The 26,149-nt window shown below is 41.7% G+C and overlaps 1 protein-coding gene and 1 long non-coding RNA gene across 6 annotated transcripts in view; one reads left to right on the plus strand and one right to left on the minus strand.

The window, feature by feature from the left end:
- LOC116052886 (myotonin-protein kinase) overlaps positions 1–24,254 on the plus strand; it is a 47,014-nt gene extending 22,760 nt beyond the window's left edge. For 4 of the 5 annotated variants that reach the window (XM_031303712.2, XM_031303714.2, XM_035990931.1 and 1 more), the window contains 5 exons: positions 397–554; positions 18,380–18,477; positions 21,450–21,511; positions 21,777–21,851; positions 23,909–24,254. In XM_031303712.2, the coding sequence (XP_031159572.1) occupies positions 397–554; positions 18,380–18,477; positions 21,450–21,511; positions 21,777–21,851; positions 23,909–24,010 (495 nt within the window). In that variant the 3' untranslated portion in view covers positions 24,011–24,254. The remainder of the gene's footprint in view (positions 1–396; positions 555–18,379; positions 18,478–21,449; positions 21,512–21,776; positions 21,852–23,908) is intronic. The other variant, XM_035990930.1, reaches the window with a different exon arrangement.
- LOC116052887 lies at positions 410–22,896 on the minus strand. Its single transcript, XR_004105681.1, has 3 exons — positions 22,642–22,896; positions 6,336–6,342; positions 410–421 (listed from the first exon to the last, which is right to left on the minus strand). It is a non-coding gene; the product is annotated as an uncharacterized LOC116052887 (long non-coding RNA).
- Positions 24,255–26,149: the final 1,895 nt, after the last annotated feature.

Below are 26,149 nucleotides of genomic sequence, written 5' to 3' on the forward strand. Positions count from 1 at the left end.
CCATAGCAATATCTAGTGGGCTTAGAAAATAAAGAAAATGGTTCACGAAGCTTCACAAAGCTTCATTTGGCCATCAATATATATATATATTATGCATTTACAGAAACATTCAGCATAATATTTTCATGACTTTAAGATATGATAATAATCATTAAAGGTATGTTCTGTGTTGGAAGCACACTTGCTCATACACATCAAATATAATTCAGTCCGTCCTGTGTACACTATGATCTAATTTCAGCCAAGGACCCAGGAAGGCCAGCCAAAAATTCTAGGTGGCTCAATCTATATGCAGCATTTATAAGACAGCTATGTATGTCATATAATGATTACACATGTTGTTCAGTGGGTTTTTCTTGTTGTGCTGGGCCTAATCTACCCATGGTTTGAATCCAGAGCCAGCGGTGGCAGCTCACAGACACTGTACCAGATTACCTGCCTGCATTGCTGGAGCTCCCGCTCACTCTGGAGCAAGGTCCTACTGCATCCACCCACACTACCACTGAGGAGGAGAAGACTGATCAAATATCAGGACTCGATGAAGACTTACAGAGGTATCAATTGACACTAAAACCACCTTTAACCAATCCATGGACTTTATTAGTTGGAGCGGGCCCATGCTGAGTACCAATTATTTTTTATCAGTATCTTTCATTTTACATATCACAATAGGGTTCATTGTCTTTCTTTGGATGACAAGTCCTGACATGCTCAGTTAGGTTTTATATATGTTCTGAAGCTTCTTGTAACTTGTTGCTCCTGATAGGCTCCACTACAACTCCCGGGAAGTCCCTACTTACTACACCAACCCGTTCTCACTCCAAACTCCCAACAAATACTGACGTATGGTCAGTGGCTCTCAGCGTCAAATACTGACGCAAAAGGCACCGTTTAGCACCTGCATGGGACGCACCTGGCAGCTTGACCACGCTGCTGTGAGATGGAACCACAGAAACCATAGAAAGTTTGGGTAAAATATGTGTACTCTCCGGTCCAATTCCAACCATGAAATGGGGATGTGAATGGTTCAGCCGCCTTTTCAGTTTGGACAGTTGGTTGGAGAATCAGAATCAGAATCAGAATCAGAAAGGGCTCTATTGCCAAGTACGTTGCACATACGAGGAATTTGTCATGGTGTTGTTGGAGCATGTCACACATACAAATATAAGAAGGATAAAAAGAATATAAACAATATAAGTATAAACATGATGAAAACAATAAAGGCAACAGAAATGAACAAACTGGTAACAGAAATATCCCTAAACCGTAACAAAACATATACACACAGTATGTATTAATAACGATAAAATAAAATTAAATAAATAGTAAAATAAGTTAAACCTCTGTGCTTTAACTGGCTACACTTTTATTATACAATTTGACTCATTGAGGGACCTCCTCAGGAAAGACAACCTGGACCTAAATAGGAGGGGTACGAGCCTTTTAAAAGCCAACTTTAGTGTCCACTTACAGAAACTTGAAATCTGATAATTGACAAAAAGATGAAAAAACACTAAATATTAATCACAGGCCCTACAACCCATCCTACAACCCACCCTACATATTTGCCAATCATACCTTTGTAATTCTGATCAGTGCCAGCCCAATTTAATTTTAATTCAATTTTATTTATCAAATCATAACAAGAGTTATCTCAAGACACTTTACAGATAGAGTAGGCCTAGACCACACTCTATAAGTTACAAAGACCCAACAATTCCAATAATTCCCCCAAAAGCAAGAATTCACTGCCTATCCCTAGCCCCACGCCCCTCCCCTTTTCATCTGTGCCTGAATCTTGTTAGGGCCCGAGCGCCGACAGCGGCGAAGGCCGTATTGAAACTGAAGGAATTATTATTATTAGGGCCCGAGCGCCGACAGCGGCGAAGGCCCTATTGAAACTGAAGGAATTATTATTATTAGGGCCCGAGCGCCGACAGCGGCGAAGGCCCTATTGAAACTGAAGGAATTATTAGGGCCCGAGCGCCGATAGGGGCGAAGGCCCTATTGAAACTGAAGGAATTATTATTAGGGCCTGAGCGCCGACAGTGGCGAAGGCCCTATTGAAACTGAAGGAATTATTAGGGCCCGAGCGCCAACAGTGGCGAAGGCCCTTTTGAAACTGAAGGAATTATTATTAGGGCCCGAGCGCCGACAGCGGCGAAGGCCCTATTGAAACTGAAGGAATTATTATTAGGGCCCGAGCGCCGACAGCGGCGAAGGCCCTATTGAAACTGAAGGAATTATTAGGGCCCGAGCGCCGACAGCGGCGAAGGCCCTATTGAAACTGAAGGAATTATTATTTTCCCGGCAAATGAATTGGCTTTTTGAGGGGCTTAACATATTTAAAAACTCACCAAATTTGGCGGTCGCATCAAGTCTGGTGAAAATTTACGTATTTTAAGGGTTTCGGGAATAGGCGCGCAAAAATGGCTCGCTAGCGCCCCCTACAATGTTAAAAAAATTGAGCCCCTGCAGTGCGTTTAACGTAGACTCACGAAACTTGGTACACATATGTAACATGTCAAGATGTACAAAAAACGTCATTGAAGCCATACCCTAAGCCCAACAGGAAGTCCGCCATTTTGATTTCAAAGTTCGAAATTAGTGCGATTTTGGCCATTTCCACATGTCGTACTTTAACGAACTCCTCCTAGAGATTTCATCCGATCAACTTCAAATTCGGTCTGTGCCATCTTAAGACATTAAAGACGAAAAGTTGTTAAAAGAAAAACTTTTCGTCATAGGGCGTGGCCGTGGCGGGGCGGCCATTTTGTGCGTTTCGCCGCCGAAACAGGAAGTCGGTGTAACTCAAGTGTACATTGTCCAATTGGCTCGAAACTTCAGGATTCATAAGAGTCCAACCCTGAGGACAAATAAAGGCCGATATTTACTTAAAATCATAGCGCCCCCTAGTGGCAACAGGAAGTAGGCCTAAAAGTCAAGCTGCTATACTTTAACGAACTCCTCCTAGAGATTTCATCCGATGTACTTCAAACTTGGTCTCTATCATCCCAACACCTTAAAGATGAAAAGTTATTAAAAGAAAAACTTTTCGTCTGACGGTGTGGGCGTGGCGTGGCGGCCATTTTGAGTGTTTAGCGATGAAAGAAGAATTTGTTGTAACTTGAGTGTACGTTGTCGTATCTGCCCGAAAATTCTCACGATTGACAAGGGTCCAGGCCTGAGGACACCTACAGGCCATATTTGACTTTTGGTCATATCGCCCCCCGCTGGCAACAGGAAATGCGCCTTATATGACAAACATCATCCGATTTACATGAAATTTAGAATGTGTGGTCTACATGTTATACTGAGCCGGCCCCTATAATATAACCACGCCCACTTACTCAGGGCACGCCCCCTTTCATAACATTTGTACCGTTTAAGGTTGACCATTGTGTGAGGTGTCATTGAACTCAGCAGAGAGTTGCTTCTTCATTAGTGATGGTTTGGCCCGCCCCCTATGCTTAAGCCACGCCCCCTTTCATAACATTTGAACGATTTAAGGTTGACCATTGTGTGAGGTATCAGTGAACTCAGCAGAGAGTTGCTTCTTCATTGGTGATGGTTTGGCCCGCCCCCTATGCTTAATCCACGCCCCCTTTCATAACATTTGAACCAATTAAGGTAGACCCTTGTGTGAGGTATCATTGAACTCAGCAGAGACTTCCTTTTTAATTGGTGATGGGTTGACCCGGCCCCTATAATTTAGCCACGCCCCTTTTTATAACTGGTGACCCATTTAAGGAAGAGTCTTGTGTGAGGTGTCATTGAACTCAGCAGAGATTTGCTTCTTCATTGGTGATGGTTTGGCCCGCCCCCTATGCTTAAGCCACGCCCCCTTTCATAACATTTGAACCATTTAAGGTAGGGTCTTGTGTGAGGTGTCATTGAACTCAGCAGAGAGTTGCTTCTTCATTGGTGATGGTTTGGCCCGCCCCCTATGCTTAAGCCACGCCCCCTTTCATAACATTTGAACGATTTAAGGTTGACCATTGTGTGAGGTATCAATGAACTTAGCAGAGTTACTTCTTCATTGGTGATGGTTTGGCCCGCCCCCTATGTTCAAGCCACGCCCCCTTTCATAAATGCTGAACCATCTAAGGTAGAGTCTTGTGTGAGGTATCATTGAACGCAGCAGGGAGTTCCCTTTTCATTGGTGACGATTTGTGGTGTCTGAGTGCCGCGCAAATGCACGGTCGCAAGGAGCGGCGACCGCCGGTGACCCTGACGCGCGCAGAGGAGTGAGGGCCCGTCCATCGCTGCTTGTAGCTTTAATTATTATTATTCTTTTTCCCGGCAAATGAATTGGCTTTTTGAGGGGCTTAACATATTTAAAAACTCACCAAATTTGGCGGTCGCATCAAGTCTGGTGAAAATTTACGTATTTTAAGGGTTTCGGGAATAGGCGCGCAAAAATGGCTCGCTAGCGCCCCCTACAATGTTAAAAAAATTTAGCCCCTGCAGTGCGTTTAACGTAGACTCACGAAACTTGGTACACATATGTATCATGTCAAGATGTACAAGAAACGTCATTGAAGCCATACCCTAAACCCAACAGGAAGTCCGCCATTTTGATTTCAAAGTTCGAAATTAGTGCGATTTTGGCCATTTCCACATGTCGTACTTTAACGAACTCCTCCTAGAGATTTCATCCGATCAACTTCAAATTCGGTCTGTGCCATCTTAAGACATTAAAGATGAAAAGTTGTTAAAAGAAAAACTTTTCGTCATAGGGCATGGCCGTGGCGGGGCGGCCATTTTGTGCGTTTCGCCGCTGAAACAGGAAGTGGGTGTAACTCGAGTGTACATTGTCCGATTGGCTCGAAACTTTTCAGGATTCATAAGAGTCCAACCCTGAGGACAAATAAAGGCCGAGATTTACTTAAAGTCATAGCGCCCCCTAGTGGCAACAGGAAGTAGGCCTAAAAGTCAAGGTGCTATACTTTAACGAACTCCTCCTAGAGATTTCATCCGATGTACTTCAAACTTGGTCTCTATCATCCCAACACCTTAAAGATGAAAAGTTATTAAAAGAAAAACTTTTCGTCTGACTGTGTGGGCGTGGCGTGGCGGCCATTTCGAGTGTTGAGCGATGAACAAATAAATTGTTGTAACTTGAGTGTACGTTGTCGTATCTGCCCGAAAAAGGGTCCAGGCCTGAGGACACCTACAGGCCATATTTGACTTTTGGTCATAGCGCGGGGCACGGTGACCCCGACGCACGCAGAGGAGCGAGGGCCCGTCCATCGCTGCTTGCAGCTTTAATCATTATTATTATTATTATTATTATTATTTAGTGCAACAGTGACAAGGAAAAACTTCCTTTTAGGCAGGCTCTTGGTGGGCGGGCGTCTGCCCGTGCTGTTTGGGGGTATGATGAACAGTGGGAATTATAGTAACAATAAAGATAATGGAACTTTGACTATACATATTAGTTGTACTAGTTCAGGGCACTGCAGGGCATAGCAGGGCACCGAGCAGGACCACGGCGGCAGCTACAACCATGATTTAGGTGCCACCCTAATCCAAGGCAAACTGCGAGGCGAGAAACATAAGGACTCCGGGGAATAAGCTCCCCAGAGCTAAATTAGTAACACTAATTGTGGGACATGCATGCACACAGATGGAAAGAGAGAGGAGCTTAGTGTGTCAAAGTAAGTCCCCTGGCAGTCTAAAACTAGGCATAACTAAGAGCTGGTACAAGGCAAACCTGAGCCAGCTCTATAAGGGTTGGTAGATGAATGTGATGACTATGAAGATAAGCAGAGAAAAGAAGGGGTGCTGTGTCTGAATACACCCTCCCCTGCCGGTCTAGGCGAACGGCACAATTTAGCACATCACCCTCCTCCTTTGCCCATCCACTTTAGCCTCCTTAATGTATGGGTATTAGGGAACAAAATTGTATTTGCAATAATTGTATAACTGCCTACAGTTGACTTTTTTATGATTACTGATTCTTGGTTGGCAACAGATGACATTGTGTTACTAGTTAAAGTGTCACCTCCTGGCTACTCTTATTTAAACAGTGTATTATACAACCCTGAGCCCAAACAAACCCCACAATTCAAATGTCAACAAATGAGTCCTTTTCCTCAACACAAAAAAAACAGTTCTCTTCAGGATAAATGAGTATTTCCTCTCAAAATCAAAACAAATCTCTTCTCTATCTATCTATCTATCCTAGCAACCCCCAAACAAAAGAGAACAGTCAAGTTCCCCGCGGGACACCAAAAACTAACCACTAACCACTATTTTAAATTCAAAATGTACTAATTCTGGACACGAGTTAGAAAACCCAAAACCACGCCTTATCCCCAGTTAACTATGACGTTTGGTCTCTCGAAGGACAGCCTCTGAGACAGGTCTGAGGAACAGCCTTGCTGTACTGTCCCTGACCATCTTCACTTCAATCTTCCTTACCTTCCCATCATCGCTGGGAAAGGTTTTTGTAACTATCCTGACAGGCCAGTGGTTTCTCATGACTTGGTTGTCCCGCAGCAGGACAAATCCCCTGCATTTTAGGCCTTTTGTTTCTCTATATACATCGTCTTTATCGATCACGATGTACTCCTTTTTCCACCGTTCCCAGAATAGGTTGGCCAGACTCTGGACTAGTCGCCGCTGACGCCTGAAGAGGTCGCTGTCATCAAACTGACCTGGAGATAAAGGATGTGTGCTTCTGGGTAAGGACAGTGGCAGGAGTGAGAATGACTGAGTGTTTTGGATCTGTGGATACTGAGGTTAGTGGCCTGGCATTAACAATCGCTTGGACCTCTGCCATGAGAGTCGTCAGAACAGTTCGAGGTTTATGACCCCGATCATTCGTTCGCAGCTGCTGCCCATATTAAACTTGTGCAAAACATGTGCATACTTGCTCTGTCAGGTAGGTCTGAATCTAATTGTTGTGACAGCCTTTGGAGTTATTTGCAGCTCCAACAAAGCAGTCTTACCTGAACTGCTTCACAGGGCCCCTGATGGCAAGGAAGTACCTTTAGCATTTGAGCATTAATGAAAATCATATGTGTGAGGATGACTTCCCACTGGTTGCTATTTGCTTGACCTCCATTTGTTCGTTGTGAAGTGACTAACCAAGGGCCTAACAAGTCAAGCCGTACATAAGTGAAGAGCAGGTCATCTTCTGCTCTTCTTGTTTGCAATGCAGCTTGTGACAGGTCACACAGTTGTAGATTGTGCTGCTGATAGATTGTTTTCCTCCAACAACCCAAAATCCAGCTGCCCTTACTGCTCCTTTGGTGAAGTGTCGGCCTGTGATGAACTTGCTCATGAAAGTGTCTGATTAGAAATGTGACGACACAATGTCTGCCAGGAACAAGTACTGGGTGACATTTATCTGACGTTATTTGTGCCTTTGCCAGATGACCTCCAACCCTGAGGAACGTACCTCATCTAGAGAATGTGTGACGTGCACCAACAACACCAAAACAAATTCCTTGTATGTGTTAAAAAACGTACTTGGCAATAAAACCCTTTCTGATTCTGATTCTGATTGAGGTACTCACGTACCTCAATCAGAATCAGAATCAGAATCAGAATGAGGGGGCAGAGTTTGCTGAGTGGGCTATGAGAACAGGCTTCCCATTCTAGATGCAGCTAATCTCTTCATAGACCTTACAGTGAGAAAGATTTTAACTTTTGCCTGGTCGAGGTGCTCTTTGGCAAGAGGTTTATTGCAGGTATGCCAGCCATGGCAAGCACTGTTTTTGGAAACTCTGTTCCCGAAACAATGGGGTCAGGTTTCTTTGTATTGTTGACTTAGTTGAGAATCAGTGAGGAAAGCAGGTCCTGTTAGCCAGGAGGATAGAGCAAGCTGACTAGCTGGGTGGCTTTTGTAGCATGATCAGCTGGGTTTAGATCAGTAGGAATGTAGAATGTTATGGATATAGATGTAGAATCGCCTTAATTTATTTGCCAAGAACCACATTGCTATCAGAGAAGAGTCATCCAATTCAGTGTCCAGCTCCTCTAGGATGGCAACTGCAATCTTGACCGCCAGCACAGCTGCGCCAAGCTCAAGCCTAGGAATGGTAAGGTCAGACTTTGGCGCAAAGTTCGCCTTACCTAAGATGAACCCCACTTCACTCTCTCCTTCTGTATTTGTCACTTTTAGGTATGCAACAGCACAGATTGCCTTGATGGAAGCAGTAACATCAGTTGTAACAGCCTAGGAATCTTGAACCCCTGAAGAGCTTGCAACGAGTTCTGCCATCTTATCAACTCCTACAATTTGTCTGTGGCACATCCTATTCACAGGTATCAGTGGTAAGCTCTCTCAGAATAGTACAGCCTTGAATGCTGACAGGCGCAGCAAATCTCAGTGGGTCAAACAAACTGTTAATGGTCGACAATACACCACGTCGTGTGAAAAGCTTTTTGCTGGCTGCCACGCGAAAAGTTTCTGTTGACAGGTCCCATCTAAGCCCCAGAATGTGTTGCATTGGAGGTGAATCTTGGCTGATGTTGAGGTCTTTTAAGCTTTTAGTGAGGTCTTAATCCAGGAAAGCTCTCATGACCTCAGTGTTAGACGCAATGTTGTGCAGTCTGAGGTTGGACTCAGCCAACATACCTTAAGCCTTCTTCAGCATGTCAATGGCCTCTATTGCACTGGAGAATTATCTAAACTCGTCGACATAGAAGGACCGCACCACAAACTGTCTTGCTTCAGCACCAAACTCCTTCTCTTCTCTACTTCCATGGCGGTCCTCTTCAGCCCATAGATGGCCACAGCTTTTGTCAGCAGGACAATTGCTGAACACATGGACCTTCATGCGGAACTCCACAACCTCGTTTTCAAGCTGGTGCTCACAGGAAACAAAGTTATTCGTGGTGATCTGCTCTGGAACATCTGCTGGATGTGGGACACAACTGCAACCAGCTCAGTCCTGAAGCGAACAAGGACCTTAAGGAGACTGTTGTTGTGATCTGGACCCCAAAGAAGCACTTGAATCAAACACAACTCTGATTTGTCCCAGTTTCTGTGTGTGGTAAGTGCCAGCGCTCTTGGTGCTTTTTCAGTGTGGGAGCTGGTTATGTGTATCCAGTGCTGAAGACTTTCTTCATGAAGTCCACAAAGTGGTCCTTCATTTCAGGTTTCTTTATCAAAATCCAGTGTGACATGAGGTGGTTGAGTGCATGCCCCTGATTGTTGGGTAGATGTTAGAATTTGTTGAGTGGTGGAATTTTGAAAGTTACTATTTTCAGGTCTCTGGTGTAGGAATTTCTTCCCTTATTAGGGATGAGGTTACAACCAATGAGGGTAGGTAGTTGGAGGGGTACTCCGACGTTAACTGACCCCACCATAAAGCCGCTGGCACTTCTCCCAGTGTTGCCAGAGCATGTCTTGATGGTATAAAGAGAAGCATTTCAATGAATGCCAATAAGTTGCTCTGGTCGTCTTACATCACATACATTTTCTTCTTCTTATCAGGATGTCCCTTCGGATAGACTTTGACCAGAGTTATCTTGGAACAGGATTTACCTTGGAGGCCTTCCCCACAGACCGCAGTGCAATTTGAAGTGGCTATCTCTGAGGCCTCTTCATCTTTCTCCCCGCCATGCTCTCACATGGCAGGTGTGTTGGACCGTGTTGCTGTCAAGGTGGGTGGACCAGCGTGAAGAGCTGAGATGTGACGATTACTGTTACACTCTGAACAGTTGATGTCAGCTTTGCAGTCTTTAGCTTGATGGGTCATTAAGGCGCAGCATTTAAAGCATATGAAATGCTCTTTTAGAAAGCCCTTTTGGTCTTCAAGCGGCTTATTCCTGAAGCTCCTGCAATTTCTGAGGGAATGTGGCTTTTTGTGGATTGGGCATTGGTTGTCTAGGCCCTTAAGAGGCTTGTTTTTAGGGTCTGGGGAGGAAGAGCTCCCAACTTCTGTTTTGCTGACCGAGGGGTTCTGAGTTATCCACTGCTTTGCTGGAAGTCTCTCAGCGCTAGAGGCTTGTAAGGCAAAGCTGTTTTCATTTCGGCATGAGTTTGCACAAACTTAACAAAGAATGAGAAAGGTGGGTATGAAATTTGATGTTCTTTATCGTATCGAGACTATCTCTCCACAGAGTTACATATTCCATGTGTATGGGGGACTGACCCACTGGGGCAGTTGACGTGGATACCACTTTAAGACTACACCACTACGTAGGGGTGGAACGGTACACAGAAGTCACGGATGTCTGAACCGAGGTTCATGCCTCGGTTCAGACATCACGGTACAATGGAGGGAAAAGCAACAAAAATGCAGAAGGCAATTTTTTTTTATTGTGCATGTCTCAGGCTGTACCACCTACAGTAGTGTCATACAGTCTATCCCCTGAGCTAGCTGCAACAGCCTGAAGTGTGTAAACAAAAGAAGACAATCAGCTATAAAACTATAAATACAGCATCTCTTATTTATGAAAGTGCAAATTACATAGAATAAACAAACAAAAAATATGTGGACGGGATGGCATGTTGTAACGAGGTTCGAGTACATATAGCAAATATGAGTGAATACGGGTGCATTGAAGATGATGTAAATGATGTAAATTCTGAATGCTTCAGTGGTTTTTTTTGGCCCTATGTGTATCTAAAGGCTGGTTAATCACTGTAGGGAGGAGAAGTTGGACAGTTTTTGTTGTGTTGTTCAGTGATTGGCACATCTGGCTGATAGCATCGGATATGTGATAGCATGTTAGATGTATTTCCACTCACATACCCGACAACTGCTGAACAACTCCGACACAGTCCTCGTCTTATCCACCACTCTCTCATCTGTACTACTTTAACTGACCCGAAGACCGAAGTTTTCGAGGCGGGAACGGCACCAGGCGGGATGTCATGAGACACGGGAGGCTCCAGGCTGCAGCCATACAGTCTTGAAGTTTTCCCAAACTTGCGATCTTAAGAGGCCGGCGGGGAACTCTTGTGGGTTGCCACCACTCGCCATTCTCGTCCTTTAGTGCTGCTATCTCTGACTCACTCACTGGACCGTCAACCTGAAAAAAAAACTGCATACATAGGCGGAGCTCGGCTAGCTTCAGAGCTAAGGCGGGGCTACAGATTATGTGTCCCCAGAACCCTTCCTCACTTGTATTGATGATTAAAGACAGAGAGGGGTACCGTACAGCGTATTGCATGATATACTCTGCTAATGAGCCCAGTACAGCCTGCTGCCAAAGCTGACATAGTCTGCAGGTGCAGGGAGGCATCCCTCTTCCTTGGGGAATCGCGAGGTGGGTCGTCTGGTGCACGCATCCTTGCATTCTCCTTTGTGTGTTGAACAGCAAAGCACATTTTCCGCTATCGAAAATGACCTTGTCGGTGAGTATAGCGGGACTCTAGGAGCGCTACAGTAGTTAGCAGCTGCTGCTACAAACATTTCATTTCCGGCCATGTGTTGATGGTGTCCATCAACACGTGTCTCCATGTGTGGGAGTGATGAATAAAGTTGGAGACAGCTGCTAAGGAGCTGACACCAATGTTTAAGGAGCAGGCCTGAGTGTTCGCCTAGCTGTTAGCGCAAAGCTGATCTACCACACGGCTCGGATTTGAGTTGATGTGAATAGACAGCAGATAAAAGACGCCCATGCCAATGCTAACTCAGTTTAACAGACAGCGGGCGCGTGTTGCTTCTCTCATTTAACACTTTCGAGAAAATTAATTATTCAAAAGGCTGCTAGTCGTGTTAGCACACAAAGCTATTAGCCTCTCACAGCTCAGTGTGAACAAGGAAGTAGAACGGAAGGAGAGTGATTGCTTTGCCCGTCCCTGCTCCCTCCAATCCCACAATGCTTTGGTTTTTTATATGGAAAGCCAACAGGGACATAATTAGGTGAGCTGTGGTGTTTCTGTCATAAGATGGCCATGACCAATGTGTATTGTGTTTGAGGCATAAACATCCAATATTGACCCTACAACCCTTAATCGTGCATGTATGGTTTTATATTGCCAGCTCATACTAGAGAGGCCCGTTACTGCTTTTCTGAAAGCTGGTCCTTCTCTTTCTGAGGGGCCCCTGTCAATAATTAAATCAATTAAATTAAAAAACAATAATCTAAAACTAAAAGAAGGGAGTGGTCGGGTCCTGGCAGGCTTTCACTTCCTCCCTCTAGTCTTAGGCCTTCGGAAAGCAGCCTCCTTGTTGTGGAGGCTGAGTGTTCCCCTTTCCAGGGTCTTACATGCAGTCATGTGCTGCTTTGCGGGGTTCGGGCTGATTGCAGACATAAAGTCCACTAACAGGCTTAAAAGACATCCCTGGTGGGCCTGTTTCTCGGCCCTCCTCCTCTCCCCACTTTGGTGTTGGAGAAGGAGGGAGATTCAGATGTGGATTTGGGAACTGTGCTCTCGTCTGAGGAGGGTGAAGTGCCCTGTGGGCAGAATGTGACTGTAAATGAAGGCAGCCCAATTGTTGATAATTTAATTTACTTCTCGGCAGGGCAGCCACAGCTGTGGATATTGCCCTTCCTGAAACCTGTCAGCGCCTCCCTCTCGGTCTATGAGAGTGCAAAGGTCCACTTCACATTGGTGCAGGTTGTACTCTGCCTGATTTTAAATATCAGGCAGGTCTAGATCCTAGAGGGTTGGGAGCATGTGGCCTTTGGCCGCTCCCTCCGGTGGATCGAGCCCTCTCTCCTCTATTTCTCCATCCATCTCAGTGCTTGGCAGGGCTGATTGCCCACAGCAGAGTTTGTGGGTGGGCCTGCTTGTTAACTGCATAGAGCTATGGCTACGCAGACCTGTTTCGGTTATTGTGGAGCCATTATGTCTCTCTACGCCACCTGGCTTGTGTAAAGAGAAAACAGGTGCCGGAAGGTTCTGTTAGTTCAGGCATAAATAACAAATAACTAAACTAAAAACTTTCTTGTGCCTACCTCTTTCAGGGGCACAGGGAAGCCGCCGCTGCACACGGGAGATTTCTGGTGGCCTTTTTAGGCATGCCAGGGGCTCTAATGGATTTAGAAACTGAACACCGGAGGTTTGCGGCAGCATTAAGACCAGGAGACCACAGGTCACGGCTTGGAGCTGTGTGTGGGTGCTATTGGCTTACCAATAAGCCGAAATATAAAGTAAATATAACCTGCACTGTGAACCGCACAATAAGCCGTGCATTGGTTGCGCAATAAGCTGCGCAATAGGTTGCTTAATCGGCCACATGATAAATTGCACAATAAACTGTGCATAATCATTGGCGGAATAAGCCGGGTATTCGGCTGGTCCACAAACCTCTTAAAAAAGCAGTTTACTAGAAGATCTCTTGTGGCAAGGTTTCCCACCTTTACCCAAAGTTGTGGATGACCCTCGTCACATGGATATCCACCCTCTTGACCAATGCAGCCATTCGAGTGGACTCTGGGGATCTGCAGGCTGGGGATCTGCAGGCTGGGGATCTGCAGGCTGGGCTATTTCTTGGTCCCCAAGCGGGACGGCGCAGTTAGTCCTATTATGAATCTCAGGGGGCTCAGGCAAATGCCTCCCTGAGATGCAAGATGCTGATGGTACAAACCTTCTCGGCAGGGGATTGGTTTGTGTAGTGGAAAGTTTTTATCTGTCATACCTATGTGTGATATTTCTTTCATATGTTATCCATCACTGCATGTTTTTTATATTCTCATCACTTTGTGAAGTATTTACTTTTATACTATATATTTACTCTGTTTTCTATATGATATCAGTTATAGGGATTCATTATAGTACTCTATAATTTTAAAAGGCAAATCGTAGCTCCTTCTGTATCCGTCATGTGAGGCCCTCCGTCTTTCTCTCATGTAGACTCCACACGGAATAGCACCTGAGAGCGAGCCAACTTCAATGTCCTGAAGCAGTCTTCTCTAAAAAAAAGCTCAAACTCAGCAGTAAAAGCTATAAAAACTCTGTGAAATCCTTTTGTCTTCGACACACTCTCACAGACTGCTTTTCACTCTGTCAGACTGTCTCCTTCTTTTGCAAAAGAATAAAGAAAATAACTTAGAGAACTCCAGCATGTCAGCCAATCTTATTTTCCAGCTTCATCACCCAACACCAATGAGATTTTCCATAACATTTGCCATCATCTACTTCGGGGATGTTTATTTTCAGATACCAAGCTGGCAAGTTCTCAGGTTTGGATTTGAGGGCCAGATAATGAGTCTCAGGTTCTGCCTTTGGGCATTTCACTTGCTCTCTGGACCTCACTCGCTGTATGATGCAGTCATTGCACTCATAATCAGCAAGGACCTTTCGCTAGGGGTTGCTGCAGCACTCTCCGCACCCCTAGTTTCCGTGGCCATGCATCATAATACAATTTTCATGTCAATATATATTTAGCATTTTGACTTCTTCTATCAAGGACTTCTTTAACTAAACTGAAATCCTCAGGTAAGCTTTGCAAAGCTGGATAACTGGACTCTTGAATGCAGAGGCTCAAACACCTCTGTTGACTAACCTTGACTTTAAAGGGTAACTTCGGGTTTTTTCAACCCTATTTTCCCATGTTTTGTTGTCTAAATGACAATCTTTGACATTGGTCCAGTATTAAGCAAGATCGCTGCAGTCGGCGGAGGGTGAAAGAAGCTACAATGTAAGTTATAGGGCAATTGCACACCTTTATTTAAGTCCACAAAAGTACTTGCTTTGCCACTGATTATTATTCTAAGTGTCTGACAACATTATGGAAAGTATTTCTAAGGAGGTCAACCTTTCGGTTAAAGAGTAAGATCCTTTTTTTAAACATAAAAACATCCGCAAAATTGCTATTGCACCAGAATCCATGTAAATAAACAGTTATTTTATCATTGTAAAATACACTTCATTCAAAGACAGACACAAAATAAAAACGATTTACAGGTGAAAATATGTTGGCTCCATACACGCTAGAGCTGTCAGTCTTCCTCTATAATACCATTTTAATTTCATTTGTTTTTTTTTTAATCGAATAATATTCAAATATTTAATGCTCATCGTTAGAAATATGTACTACACTACTCAGGCTTATGTATTGTCAATGCCACTACAAGCATGTGGTTGTTGTTCCACGTTCTGTCCACTAGAGGGACTTCCAACATCAGCCTGGCCTTGAAAGGGATCTACATAATGGCGCATTGCATTTCTGGCACGCTGCTCTCTGTTTACATTATTTTCCACCACGCACACAGCGACAAACACAAATCAACACAGAACTCTGTAATGAAACATCTAACAAGTGTATTGAACCGGCTTTGTTGTAAAGGCTAACATTGCTTGGTTAGCACAATGACATCATGTTAGAAAGCACAGCCGAAACGATTTGTCATAAGTAACAATAGTGTTAGCCACGATGCTAATGGCATTGATAACAAAGCCAAACGGTGCTGCCACTACTATTTAAGTGATTTAAAAGCAACCTGTTTCTTGCAGATTGTCACGTTAATGAGAATACAGCTGTTAGAAGGTAATATATGAAGTCAAAGCTAACTCTGACAGCAGTAGGGCAGCTAACATTAAATTTAGCTGTCTCCATGAAGCTCCCAGCTAAGCTCCTATAACTTGCGACGCAGTTAGGAAACCAGAACGAGCTAACTATTGATAACATAAGTATTTTGGCTCAGTGTATGTCAATTTTAAAGTAATGTTAAAATTATTTCCCATCCTTCTTCCGATTTCCAGCCGCAGCCTGTTACTCCCCCTGTACTAACGTTACACGGTACGTTACGTTAGCTCACAATGCCTTGTGTTTCTCACTCCCGTAACTTATTGTTCATCAGACGTGACATGAGAAGAGGGATATTAGCTAACGTTAGCCAACCTATTTACAAAAGAAATCACATTTGAATAGTAATTTCAGCATTCGAATAGTATTGATTTTTTTACTATTCGAATTATATTTGACTTTCTGAATTCATTCCAACAGCCCTAATACACGCGAAAAGTATGTTTTTTGTTTTAAACAGAGTTTGGTGGATTAAGCGATAGCGATTTCTGAGCTGTTTCTGGTTAAACAAGGAGGACTTTCCTGTTTTAAAAAAGGTCTGTCTCTGTAGGGATCCTTTCCAGAATGTTGTTGACTCTTCTGCCCACTTTACACACGCACTGAGCTATCTTAAAGGAGCCACAGCACCATTTTACAGGAAATGCTTTATCACGCTGATGTGACCGAGCCCGACCTGAACCCGGCCATAATTTCTAAATATCTGTCCGAACCCGGCCCGGCCCGTCGGGCACCGTCGGGACCCGTCGGGACCTGTCAGGACCTGTTGTGACCCGTTGTGACCCGTCGGGCTCGGTTCAGGTAACCATGCCTTAGTAGCAGGGCGTAGCAGGACGTAGCAGGGTACTGCAGGGCACTGCAGAGCATAGCAGGGTGTAGCAGGACATAGCAGGGCGCACAGCAGGACCACGGCGACAGCTGCAACCATGATTTAGGTGCCACCCTAATCCAAGGAAACGTGCTGGGTGAACAGATACACACATAGTAGATCACTCGTAATGCCCTTTTCTGAAGACAAAAAACAGGGACAAGTTTAGTGGGATGAGTACTTCTCCATACAGAGTTAGTATAGTAGTAGATGTAAGGATAAACCAAAGAATAATATAAAAGCATGTAAACCTCTGTGTTTATCATGGAACGGACTTTTCCCAAGATTCCAACTCTTTTTGCAATTTTAGTTGTGGCTGTGCTAATTTGCTTTTTCAAGAAAGAGACTTATCAAGTTGTACACCAAGAAATCTTGTAGACTGAACACTATCTATAGTAGTATTGTTTATATGTATATTTGAAGACTGATCAGCATTTCCTGGTTGACCACCAAAGAAAACAAAATGATTTCGTAATATTAAGAGATCATTTGTTACAGTTAAACCAATCAATTAACTTAACAAGTTCTTGATTTAATACTGTCACTATTTCATCCGGGTATTTATGTGATTAAAAAATAGTTGTGTCATCAGCAAATAAAACCTTATACAATATGTTACATAGATCATTAATATAGATTAAAAATAACAATGGTCCGAGAACCGATCCTTGAGGTACACCACAAGTGACATTGCGCAGTAGTTTGAAAAACGCTGAGCGTCACAAAAAAAATTGGAAAATCTTGTCCGTGTACACAAATCAATAGATTAAATTACGTGAATATTTCACCATCTGCCATGAGACTGGGTTGTGTATTTCCTGGATCCAGTTAAAAGCCTTGACATGATGTGAGAAGTTGTGGAGGCAAGGATTAGAATGCACTGCAGTGAACCAAAGACAAAACTGTGATCTTTGTAACACTATCTGGGTATGTGTGCATGAGAACCGACTTGAATATTCCTCAACTGGGAAAAGTACAGGTATAGGTGAATTATATATCTTTTATATCATGGTCTGGGTGAATACTTGATTCTAATTGGCTGCAGGGTGTTCATAAAAAAGTGTTATAGGACACCTACTAAAGTAGTTCCAGTGAAACTGACTGTTTACTGTTCTAAATTAATGTGCTACATTAAAACAAAAAGGAAATGTGAATCTGTCATTTCCAACACTGTGGTGCTTCAGTGCCTCGTCCTCTGAACACCACAGGATGGCGCTAACACACAAGCTGCAAGAAGTAACTCACACTACTCCTCTGAACTGACTTTGTTTCACAGCGAATAACGTTATCTCACATCTCGTTCACTGTTCAGGCCGCTACTTCAGGCTGCGGCCGACAGTAACATTACACTTTGCAGATAAAATTGTTTGTAAGTCGTTATATTGTTTTGGGGACAATGACATGGCTGGATAGCTAGTTTGTCTTGATGTTAAACATACTGTCAAATTATTTTTACTGATTGCCAACTGTACACAATGTTATTGACTTTGGAGCTTGCTAGCATAGCGTTAGCTTTCTTGCTCGTAGCTGAGCTGAAGGGTTCTACGAGCTGAGCGGACTATAAATATCTCCCATTGCTAAGAGTGGCAAGTCGTATCTAAGGTCTGTTTTACTGCATTGCATAAGAATCTTATGGGATGGGAATGATTGCTCCGGGAATTAGTTAAACCTTCACGCATAGCCAGGGAAACAGAGTTATTGTTTGGAAAAACTTTAGATTTCGATTGTGAAACATATTAAAATATGAATTTATGTTTAAAAAAAATAATTAAAAAAAATAAATATATATATATATTTAATTTATTTATTTATATATATATATATATATATATATATATATATATATATATATATATATATATATACACACACATTATAAGTGACCATGGTATAAATGGGTTAATGCCCATTGAGGTGTCCATTGTCAGGTATTAATGGACGACGGCGAACCGTCCGACGCACAGTTGAACCTTTACTTAAACTTTAAATAATACAGTGACATTACATCATCCCAGCCTAGAAAGACGATGAAATTTGAAAAAGTCATAATGTTTCTTTCTTTTTCAACCAGACGTTTACAAGAAGCAGAGAGGAGATATTGTGAGCTGGAGAAAGAAATGGAGAGATTGAAGAGGGAGATGCAGGACTGGAGAGCCTCCAAGGAGACAGGCAAGGGATCAACACCCTGCTTCCTTATCACGCCTTCATCTTATCTTCTTTTTCATTTAATCATGTAATTTAATTTAAACAGGGACAGGGTTTACAATTAAACGTTAAAGGGGTGATAGAATGCAAAACCGATTTTACCTTGTCATAGTTGAAAAACGACAGTTTGGAGGGTAAATAGGACATACATAAAACCTCAAAATTCCATTGACACCTCTTTCCTCTTCAAATCTCCCAATTTGAAACTGCTGCTGAAAACGGGCGAATCTCAACAAAGCTAAAAGTTGACGTCAACTCCTCAACTCCTACCTTATTTGGCTCTAGTCTCTAGTCTTTGTCACGCCCCAACATTTACATAGGCTACACCACTCACCTGAGGTCAGCTTAGTCTTCTGAATCTAGGTCACGCAAATCTCATAAATTTTATACATTGTTCGTCTGCTATTTAATTACTAAATTCACTTCTGAGACTTTTTTATGCGAGAAATCAACTATGTAGAGGTCAAATATGGGCTAACAAACGATCTGGGAAATAAACGCCTCTTGTCCGCGAGTGAGCTGGATGGAGCTCAATCAATGAGAGCTAGCTTGCTTCCTCCTAACAAGACCTCTAAAATTCATAAAAATGCATTCAATTGAAATTGGACAAAAGCGTTAGCTAAGCTTTATAAGACCTTAGGGTAGCTGTGATATACATGCCGTGACGAAATTCAAAGTGTAAATATACTATAGTTATGCCGAAAGTGTAGCGGCGATCTTTTCCCATAGGATTAAATGGGACAAATAGCCTAGCTAGCAGCTCCTCCTAAGGAGACCTCTCAAATTCACAAAAATGACTTAAATTGAAATCGGACAAAAGCGTTAACTTTGTAAGACCTTAGGGTATCTGTGATATACATGCCGTGATGAAATTCAAAATGTAAATATACGATAGTTATGCCGGAGCCCTGAGCCCCGATAGTCCAGTAACCCAGAAACGGTGACTTTCCCCTGGGTATGGAGCCCAGCGGGCTGCTGCTTTCTCGTCAGACTGTGTGCAGCTTCTGAAGTCAGACACATCTTACCAAATTTGCTGTCTCGTCTCCAATGTATGTGTATGCAGCTCATCTAAATATTCATGAGCATACCATATTTGGAAGAAAAGCTGTTGTTCCAAATAGAGACATTCCACAGGGATGCATAAGGGCCCAAAGAATAGCACCTGGGACATTTTCAGCCCAACCAATGTTACATACCCTATTAGGAGACCTTAAGGAACAGTGTGAAATAACCTATATAATCATTCTATCACCCCTTTAACCTTGTGGTACCTTGTGTAAGAACAAGGAGAGATGCATTGTATAGTTCAAGTTCAATAGTATTGTATAGCTAATCATAGGGGTGTTTTACTGAAACAACTACCACATATCCATGCAGCTGTTGATGAAATACAATGGAACTTTAAAAGTCAAGGCCATATAGAGGTAGAAATGTGGCTTTTGTTTTCATTTTGTGGAAATGTACCCAATCTTCTAAGGCCGTTTTAAGAATGCCATGTATTATAGTAACATTATCTTATCACACAGTCCCCTATGGGGTGCCGTTTGTAAAGCGGCTCACGCTGAAAATAACAGCAACATTTTGTCACATTTAGCTTCAAGCAATGTTTAAAAAACTGGTATGAATTTTTGAGGGTCACTTTTTTGCACATTTACAACAATATTTGTCAACTTAGAGATATTTTAAATAGTTAAATCCAAATATTAAATGTTACACCTAAATGTTCTAAATGTTAAATCTAAATATTAAATCTAGATCTAAATGTTAAATCTAAATCTAAATGGTAAATCTAAATCTAATTGTTAAATCTAAATGTTAAATGTAAATGTTAAATCTAAATGTAAATGTTAAATCTAAATGTTAAATCTAAATGTTAAATGTTAAATCTAAAGTCTACTTTCGAGATGCATTTTGAATGTGGATATTAGTTAAATATTTAGTTTCACCCGAAACATTTAGATTTAACATTTAACATTTAGATTCAACATTAAATTTAGATTTAGATTTAACATTTAGATTTAACAATTAGATTTTAGATTTAGCATTTAGATTTAGATTTAACATTTAGATTTAACATTCAAATTTAGATTTAGATTTAATATTTAGATTTAACATTTAGATTTAGATTTAAATTTAACATTTAGATTTAGCATTTAGATTTAACATTTAACATTTAGGTGTAACATTTAATATTTGGATTTAACTATTTAAAATATCTCTAAGTTGACAAATATTGTTTTAAATGTGCAAAAAAGTGACCCTCAAAAATTCATACCAGTTTTTTAAACATTGTTTGAAGCTAAATGTGACAAAATGTTGCCGTTATTTTCAGCATGAGCCGCTTTACAAACGGCACCTCATAGTCCTCAGTCTCTTAAGAACAACATAAATAGGAAATGGAATGAGTTTCAGACAATATGAGCCACTCATAATAAACACAGTGCTGCACAGTCCTGGCAGCATATGCTTATAATGGAAGCCTCATTCAGAACATGGTGATAAATACCCACTCTAAGAATAGCCTTGGTATGCAGGAACTTGGAAGTCTCTATAAATTAGTAGTGTCATGAGCTTTTTAAAGTGGCAGTAATGAGGGTTTTCCTGCTGCTGGATGGATGGATGACAGTTATAAATAATGACCACAATTCCAACCATGTGGAGAAAAAGCAAGTACCTTTCTGTAATGATACAAACCCTACGGTCAATGGCTTATTTCACTCCAGTCACTGTTTTCTCCATTGCTTCTTCTCTTCCTCCTTTCACACTCACACCTTCATCTCTTTCATCATCACAAATATGTACTGTTTTTGTTTTGTTCTATATCTTTGCGTTATAACAAATCGTGCTGGCCAGCAGTGCACCCAAAGGCTGAATGCCTGCAGCAGCGCTGCCGCACATCATGGGCTCTGATGTTCCTCTCTCTCCTCCAATCACAGCACTGAGTATCTGCCCAGCAACTCTTGCTCTGCCTGCCTACTGTGTGGACACACCAGGGGATGTAAGCCTATCTTTAATATACTTTCATAATCTCTTTCTCTGACTGACATGGAAAACAAAAACAGCATGTTTTATTATCAATTAATTAAATTAAAATTAATTAATTAAAAGCTCTGCAGTTGTTCCACAAGTAACTAATGCCAGGCTTGCTAATAGGTAGGCAGAGAGTATTCTGGATCACATGAAATGCCAAAGCTCTTATTCAACAGCCAAACCTATATCATTTATGTTTCACTGTTCACTGGTCTGACTTGCATGTGTTACAGAGGGAGAGTGCGCCCCCAGCCTGTCATTACCCCCTGGTGATTCCTCTTCACCGCCACTTGCTCCTATTCCACAGGGTATGGGCAAAATGCTCATTATTTTTTTGTTATTTAGGATTCAACTGATTTAGGGTTTTGAATGCAATACTAACATGTGTATGCCATTGCTATGTTTTGTAGTTGTATGTGGGAGATTATTTCATCAGTGATAGAAGTATTCTGTTTTTTTACTTATTTAGATAATATAGAAAGACAATATAGAAACACTACAGTGTTGCATTTAATTATAGAGTATTTGTCTCTTCTTAGTGTTCAGAATTAGAATCAACAAAGGGTTTATTGCCACATTAAGTTACAGCTACGTGGAATTTGCCTTGGTGAATGGTGCATACATACATAAACAAACATATTAAACATAAATATGAAATAAACAATAAATATAGAAACAGAAACAAATATATACAAAAAAGCTATTTAGCATAAGAAAAACGAGGCTGAATGGGTTGATTGCAGAATGCAAAAAATATATAGTATGTGCAATGGGCATTACTGTGTATGCAGCATTTTAATTTTGCAGGGTGTAACTAATCTTGACGCAGAATCTTGGCAGTTGAATATAATCATTTCATTCAACCCCGTTGCTCAAAGGAATGCTACAGGAAATCATTCCTGCCTGCTGCCATTAAACTCTGTAACTCATCATTAATTACTTGTATTTGTATCCCTCCTTTTTAAGTTTGATTCCTTCTCTCTCACTTGTGATTGGCTCACCCGATGCAACAACTGCATGCTAGTGGTTGCCATGACAACATGCTGGCTGTAGAGCTGTGTTGGAATGGACATGTCATAACAGTAGAGAATGTTGGACCCATAGATATAGAACAATAGATATGACATGTAATTCTGACTTGCCATTCCAGGATGGAACCACTTGGCGGCCATCTTACCAGGGTTAAGTTTTAGAATTGCTTCAATTGGAATCAATGGGGAAAGAGGCTCATGTTGTCTTTATAATCCTTATATTTTTCTACCAATACATCAATAGTGGTTTTAATTCAAAGTAATGACTGTAAGACAACTGTGCCTTTCTAGAAAGAAACAAAAAATAGAGATTTGGGTGGAATTTTGACTGATATAGCTCCAAGAGAACAAGTAATTTGTTCGATTATAAAGATAATCTCATAATTTTGCATTTATACTGCAGGTAATTTAATATTTTCAATTTTGCCTGAACTTAATATGTAAAAACTGTCTTTCGTATTCTGAATGGCTAATATACATTAAACAATATTTTTTAACATAGAAATCCTAAACAGATTCAGTATTATGGTCTATAGAGCGGTAGTTACGATAAGACACATGAGAGAAACATCCAACTGTAATTTATTAATACATTTATTTATGTGTGTAGCTTTTATCTCAACTATAAGACCACATTTCCCATCAACCCCGCTATTACCTGTTTAGCGTTTTTTTTCTTCCTGTCAACCGGCCGGCATGGAGTTAGTTTTGACGATGAGTGGAGTAGTTGAAGAGCCTCGCTAGCTTCAATGAGTTTTTGTTGATAAAGACTATAATGACTTCACCAGAACTGCTGATGGACTTGTCGCAATTTTCATTACGCTAACGTTATGGAAATTACATTTATGCGGAGACTTTGCTGCTGAAGTAGGAATCCTTTCTGGATTGAAGTTACTTTACCTCATCAAGACATGGATTATTAACTTTTAATTTGCTTTACTGAAAGGAAAATCGTGTAAAGGCATGAGGTAAGCTGACAACACTAGATGTTAATATATGATGAGTGACAGCAGGATTCAACATGGCTAATGTTTGGGGAGCTAACGTTAGCTGGTGAAAATGTAACGTTAAGTGCGGCTGGTCGGTTAGGGCTCCGTGTTGCTGGATGTGGCTAATGTTGATTTGTGTAACGTAACTTTACTCTATGTGTAACGTTACATTTTAACGTACCGTTAGCTTGCTGGATTTGTCTTGAGATATTATAAAATAGCTCCACCATCAGCCACAGTGAAACAGATTTTCTTTAAACTATTGTTTTAATGAATCAATCCGGTATATAATTTAATATAATCCAAAATAATAACCTTTTTATGTCCTGATTGTCTGTCCTCCAGGTTCACCTGCCACAGGTGAAGAGTGAGTCATACCTGCTGGTGTGTGCAGAAGGGGGGGCGCTCCAAGCCTGGAAGAGACAGTGTTATACTGAGCTCTCCTGAATGCGCTTTAAAAATGGCACATGCTGAGTTCTTCCACTATAAGAAGACAAAGGACTGAGCCCCTGATTTACGATTACTCCCTGCGCCACGACTCAGCCTCCTAAACTATCAAAATTAAGTTTTCCATCTGATATATAACGAGAAAGACAGGCCAGGCTACTGGGAGCTAATAAGGAAGGAATGATATCTTGTGAACTACCTTGCCTGCTTACTAGATTGAAAGTCACGATAGAGATGCACTGAGTGCAGAGCACACTGAGAAAAACACTCAACTTACTTTGATGTGTGATAATAATGATGTTTGAGTGACACAGAGAGTGGTCAGAATATTGTGTATCGTGTCTCTGCACCTTGCTCTTGTGTTGCACTACAATAGGCATGTTTTTGCTGTGCCTGTTTTAGTATTCAAATGGTTACTAATAATGACCATGATCTGTAGATTAACTTGGACCATACCACCACAGGTTCTGACAGTGTGAAAGGTGTGCCTCATAAATAAAGGCAAACAGTTGTGGAGTTAGGGTGGAAAGTGATATAAAGTCAGATATGAATCATAATTCAGGCAGAACAGTAAAGTCACACTTGTATAAGCTGATTGTTTCACAATGACTGACTAATTCACAGCTGTATGGCTACCAGCTGACTAGTAACATCCAATCATCCTTATGCAAGTGTACAGTGATACATTAAGACACATCCAAAAGATGTTATTTTTGTCAACCTGGAATGAAAGCTTTTGTGACGTCTTTTGCAAATGTTTTTTTAATGTTGTCATTAGTGAACATGTCCCTTTTAAACGGTGACTTGTTATGTCCAGGCATAGTCCATATAAATGGAGTGGGCGTAGCCACTGTGACGCCACCATTGGTTTGTGGATTTTGACTTAAGTTTGGCATTTGGCAAAAATGTAGTCATTTAAAATTACTGTTGACACACACACACACACACACACGGACACTGGGGAAAGGGGATGGAGGGGGGGGATAAGTAGAATTGTAATAAATAAAGGAATTAAGTAATAATAAATGATTCATAAAATCTTGTGATTATTGACCAACATTAAGCTCTTAAAGGCGGCAACAATACTGTGTTATAACCTCCGGATGGAGCTCCAGACTCAGTGATAACCTCTGGATGGAGCTCCAGACTCAGTGATAACCTCTGGATGGAGCTCCAGAATGGCATGTTGTATGATTTCTGACCGACGTTAAGCTCTTAAAAGCTGCCACAGTACTGCGTAATGGCAATTAAGTAATGCTTTACATTAAAAGACAAAATATGAAAATATAAGCATAGACATTATAACAAAGCATAATCAACAGAAATAAGAATACAATATAAGCACAAGACCTCGGACAGACCCAGGCTCTTGGTAGGTGGTGTCTGACGGTGCTGGTTGGGGGTGTGATGAACAGTGGCAATAATAGTCACAGTAATGATAATGGAACAGTGACTAAAATAGTAGTTGTAGTAATTCATGGCATAGCAGGGCACTGCAGGGCGTTACAGGACCGAGCAGGGCACAGCAGAGCATAGCAGGACGTACCAGGACCTAGCAGGACGTAGCAGGGCACTGCAGAGCATAGCAGGGTGTAACAGGACATAGCTGCAACATAGCAATAGCTTGCTATGTAGAAAGTCACATAACTGATTAGCGACTACCTTCTCAAGGATCTTGGAGAGAAAGGGAAGGTTAGATATAGGTCTATAGTTGGCTAAGACCTCAGGATCGAGGGTGGGTTTTTTTCAGAAAAGGTTTTATCATTATTAAATGACTGCAGTACATAACCTGTTAATAAAGACATACTGATTAAATCTAGTAATGAAGTCTTAACCACGGGTAATGCATCTTTAAGTAGCCTCGTTGGGATGGGGTCTAAGAGACAGGTAGATGGCTTAGCTGAAGAGATCTTTAACATTAATTGTTGAAGGTCTATAGGATAAAAGCAGTCTAAGTATGTCAGGTCTTGTCGTTCTTTCTAGCGGTCCTGCGTTTAAAGATGAACCACTAGAAGTTGAGGGCAAGAGGTGATCAAGTTTTCGCAAGGTTTGTTTTAATTTGCGAGTTATACCAAGGTGCTAGTTTCCTTTGCTTAATCATCTTTTTGAGAGGAGCAACAGAGTCTAAAGTAGTCCGTA

Source organism: Sander lucioperca, chromosome 13 (genome assembly GCF_008315115.2).
Source record: "Sander lucioperca isolate FBNREF2018 chromosome 13, SLUC_FBN_1.2, whole genome shotgun sequence".
Taxonomy (NCBI): Eukaryota; Metazoa; Chordata; class Actinopteri; order Perciformes; family Percidae; genus Sander; species Sander lucioperca.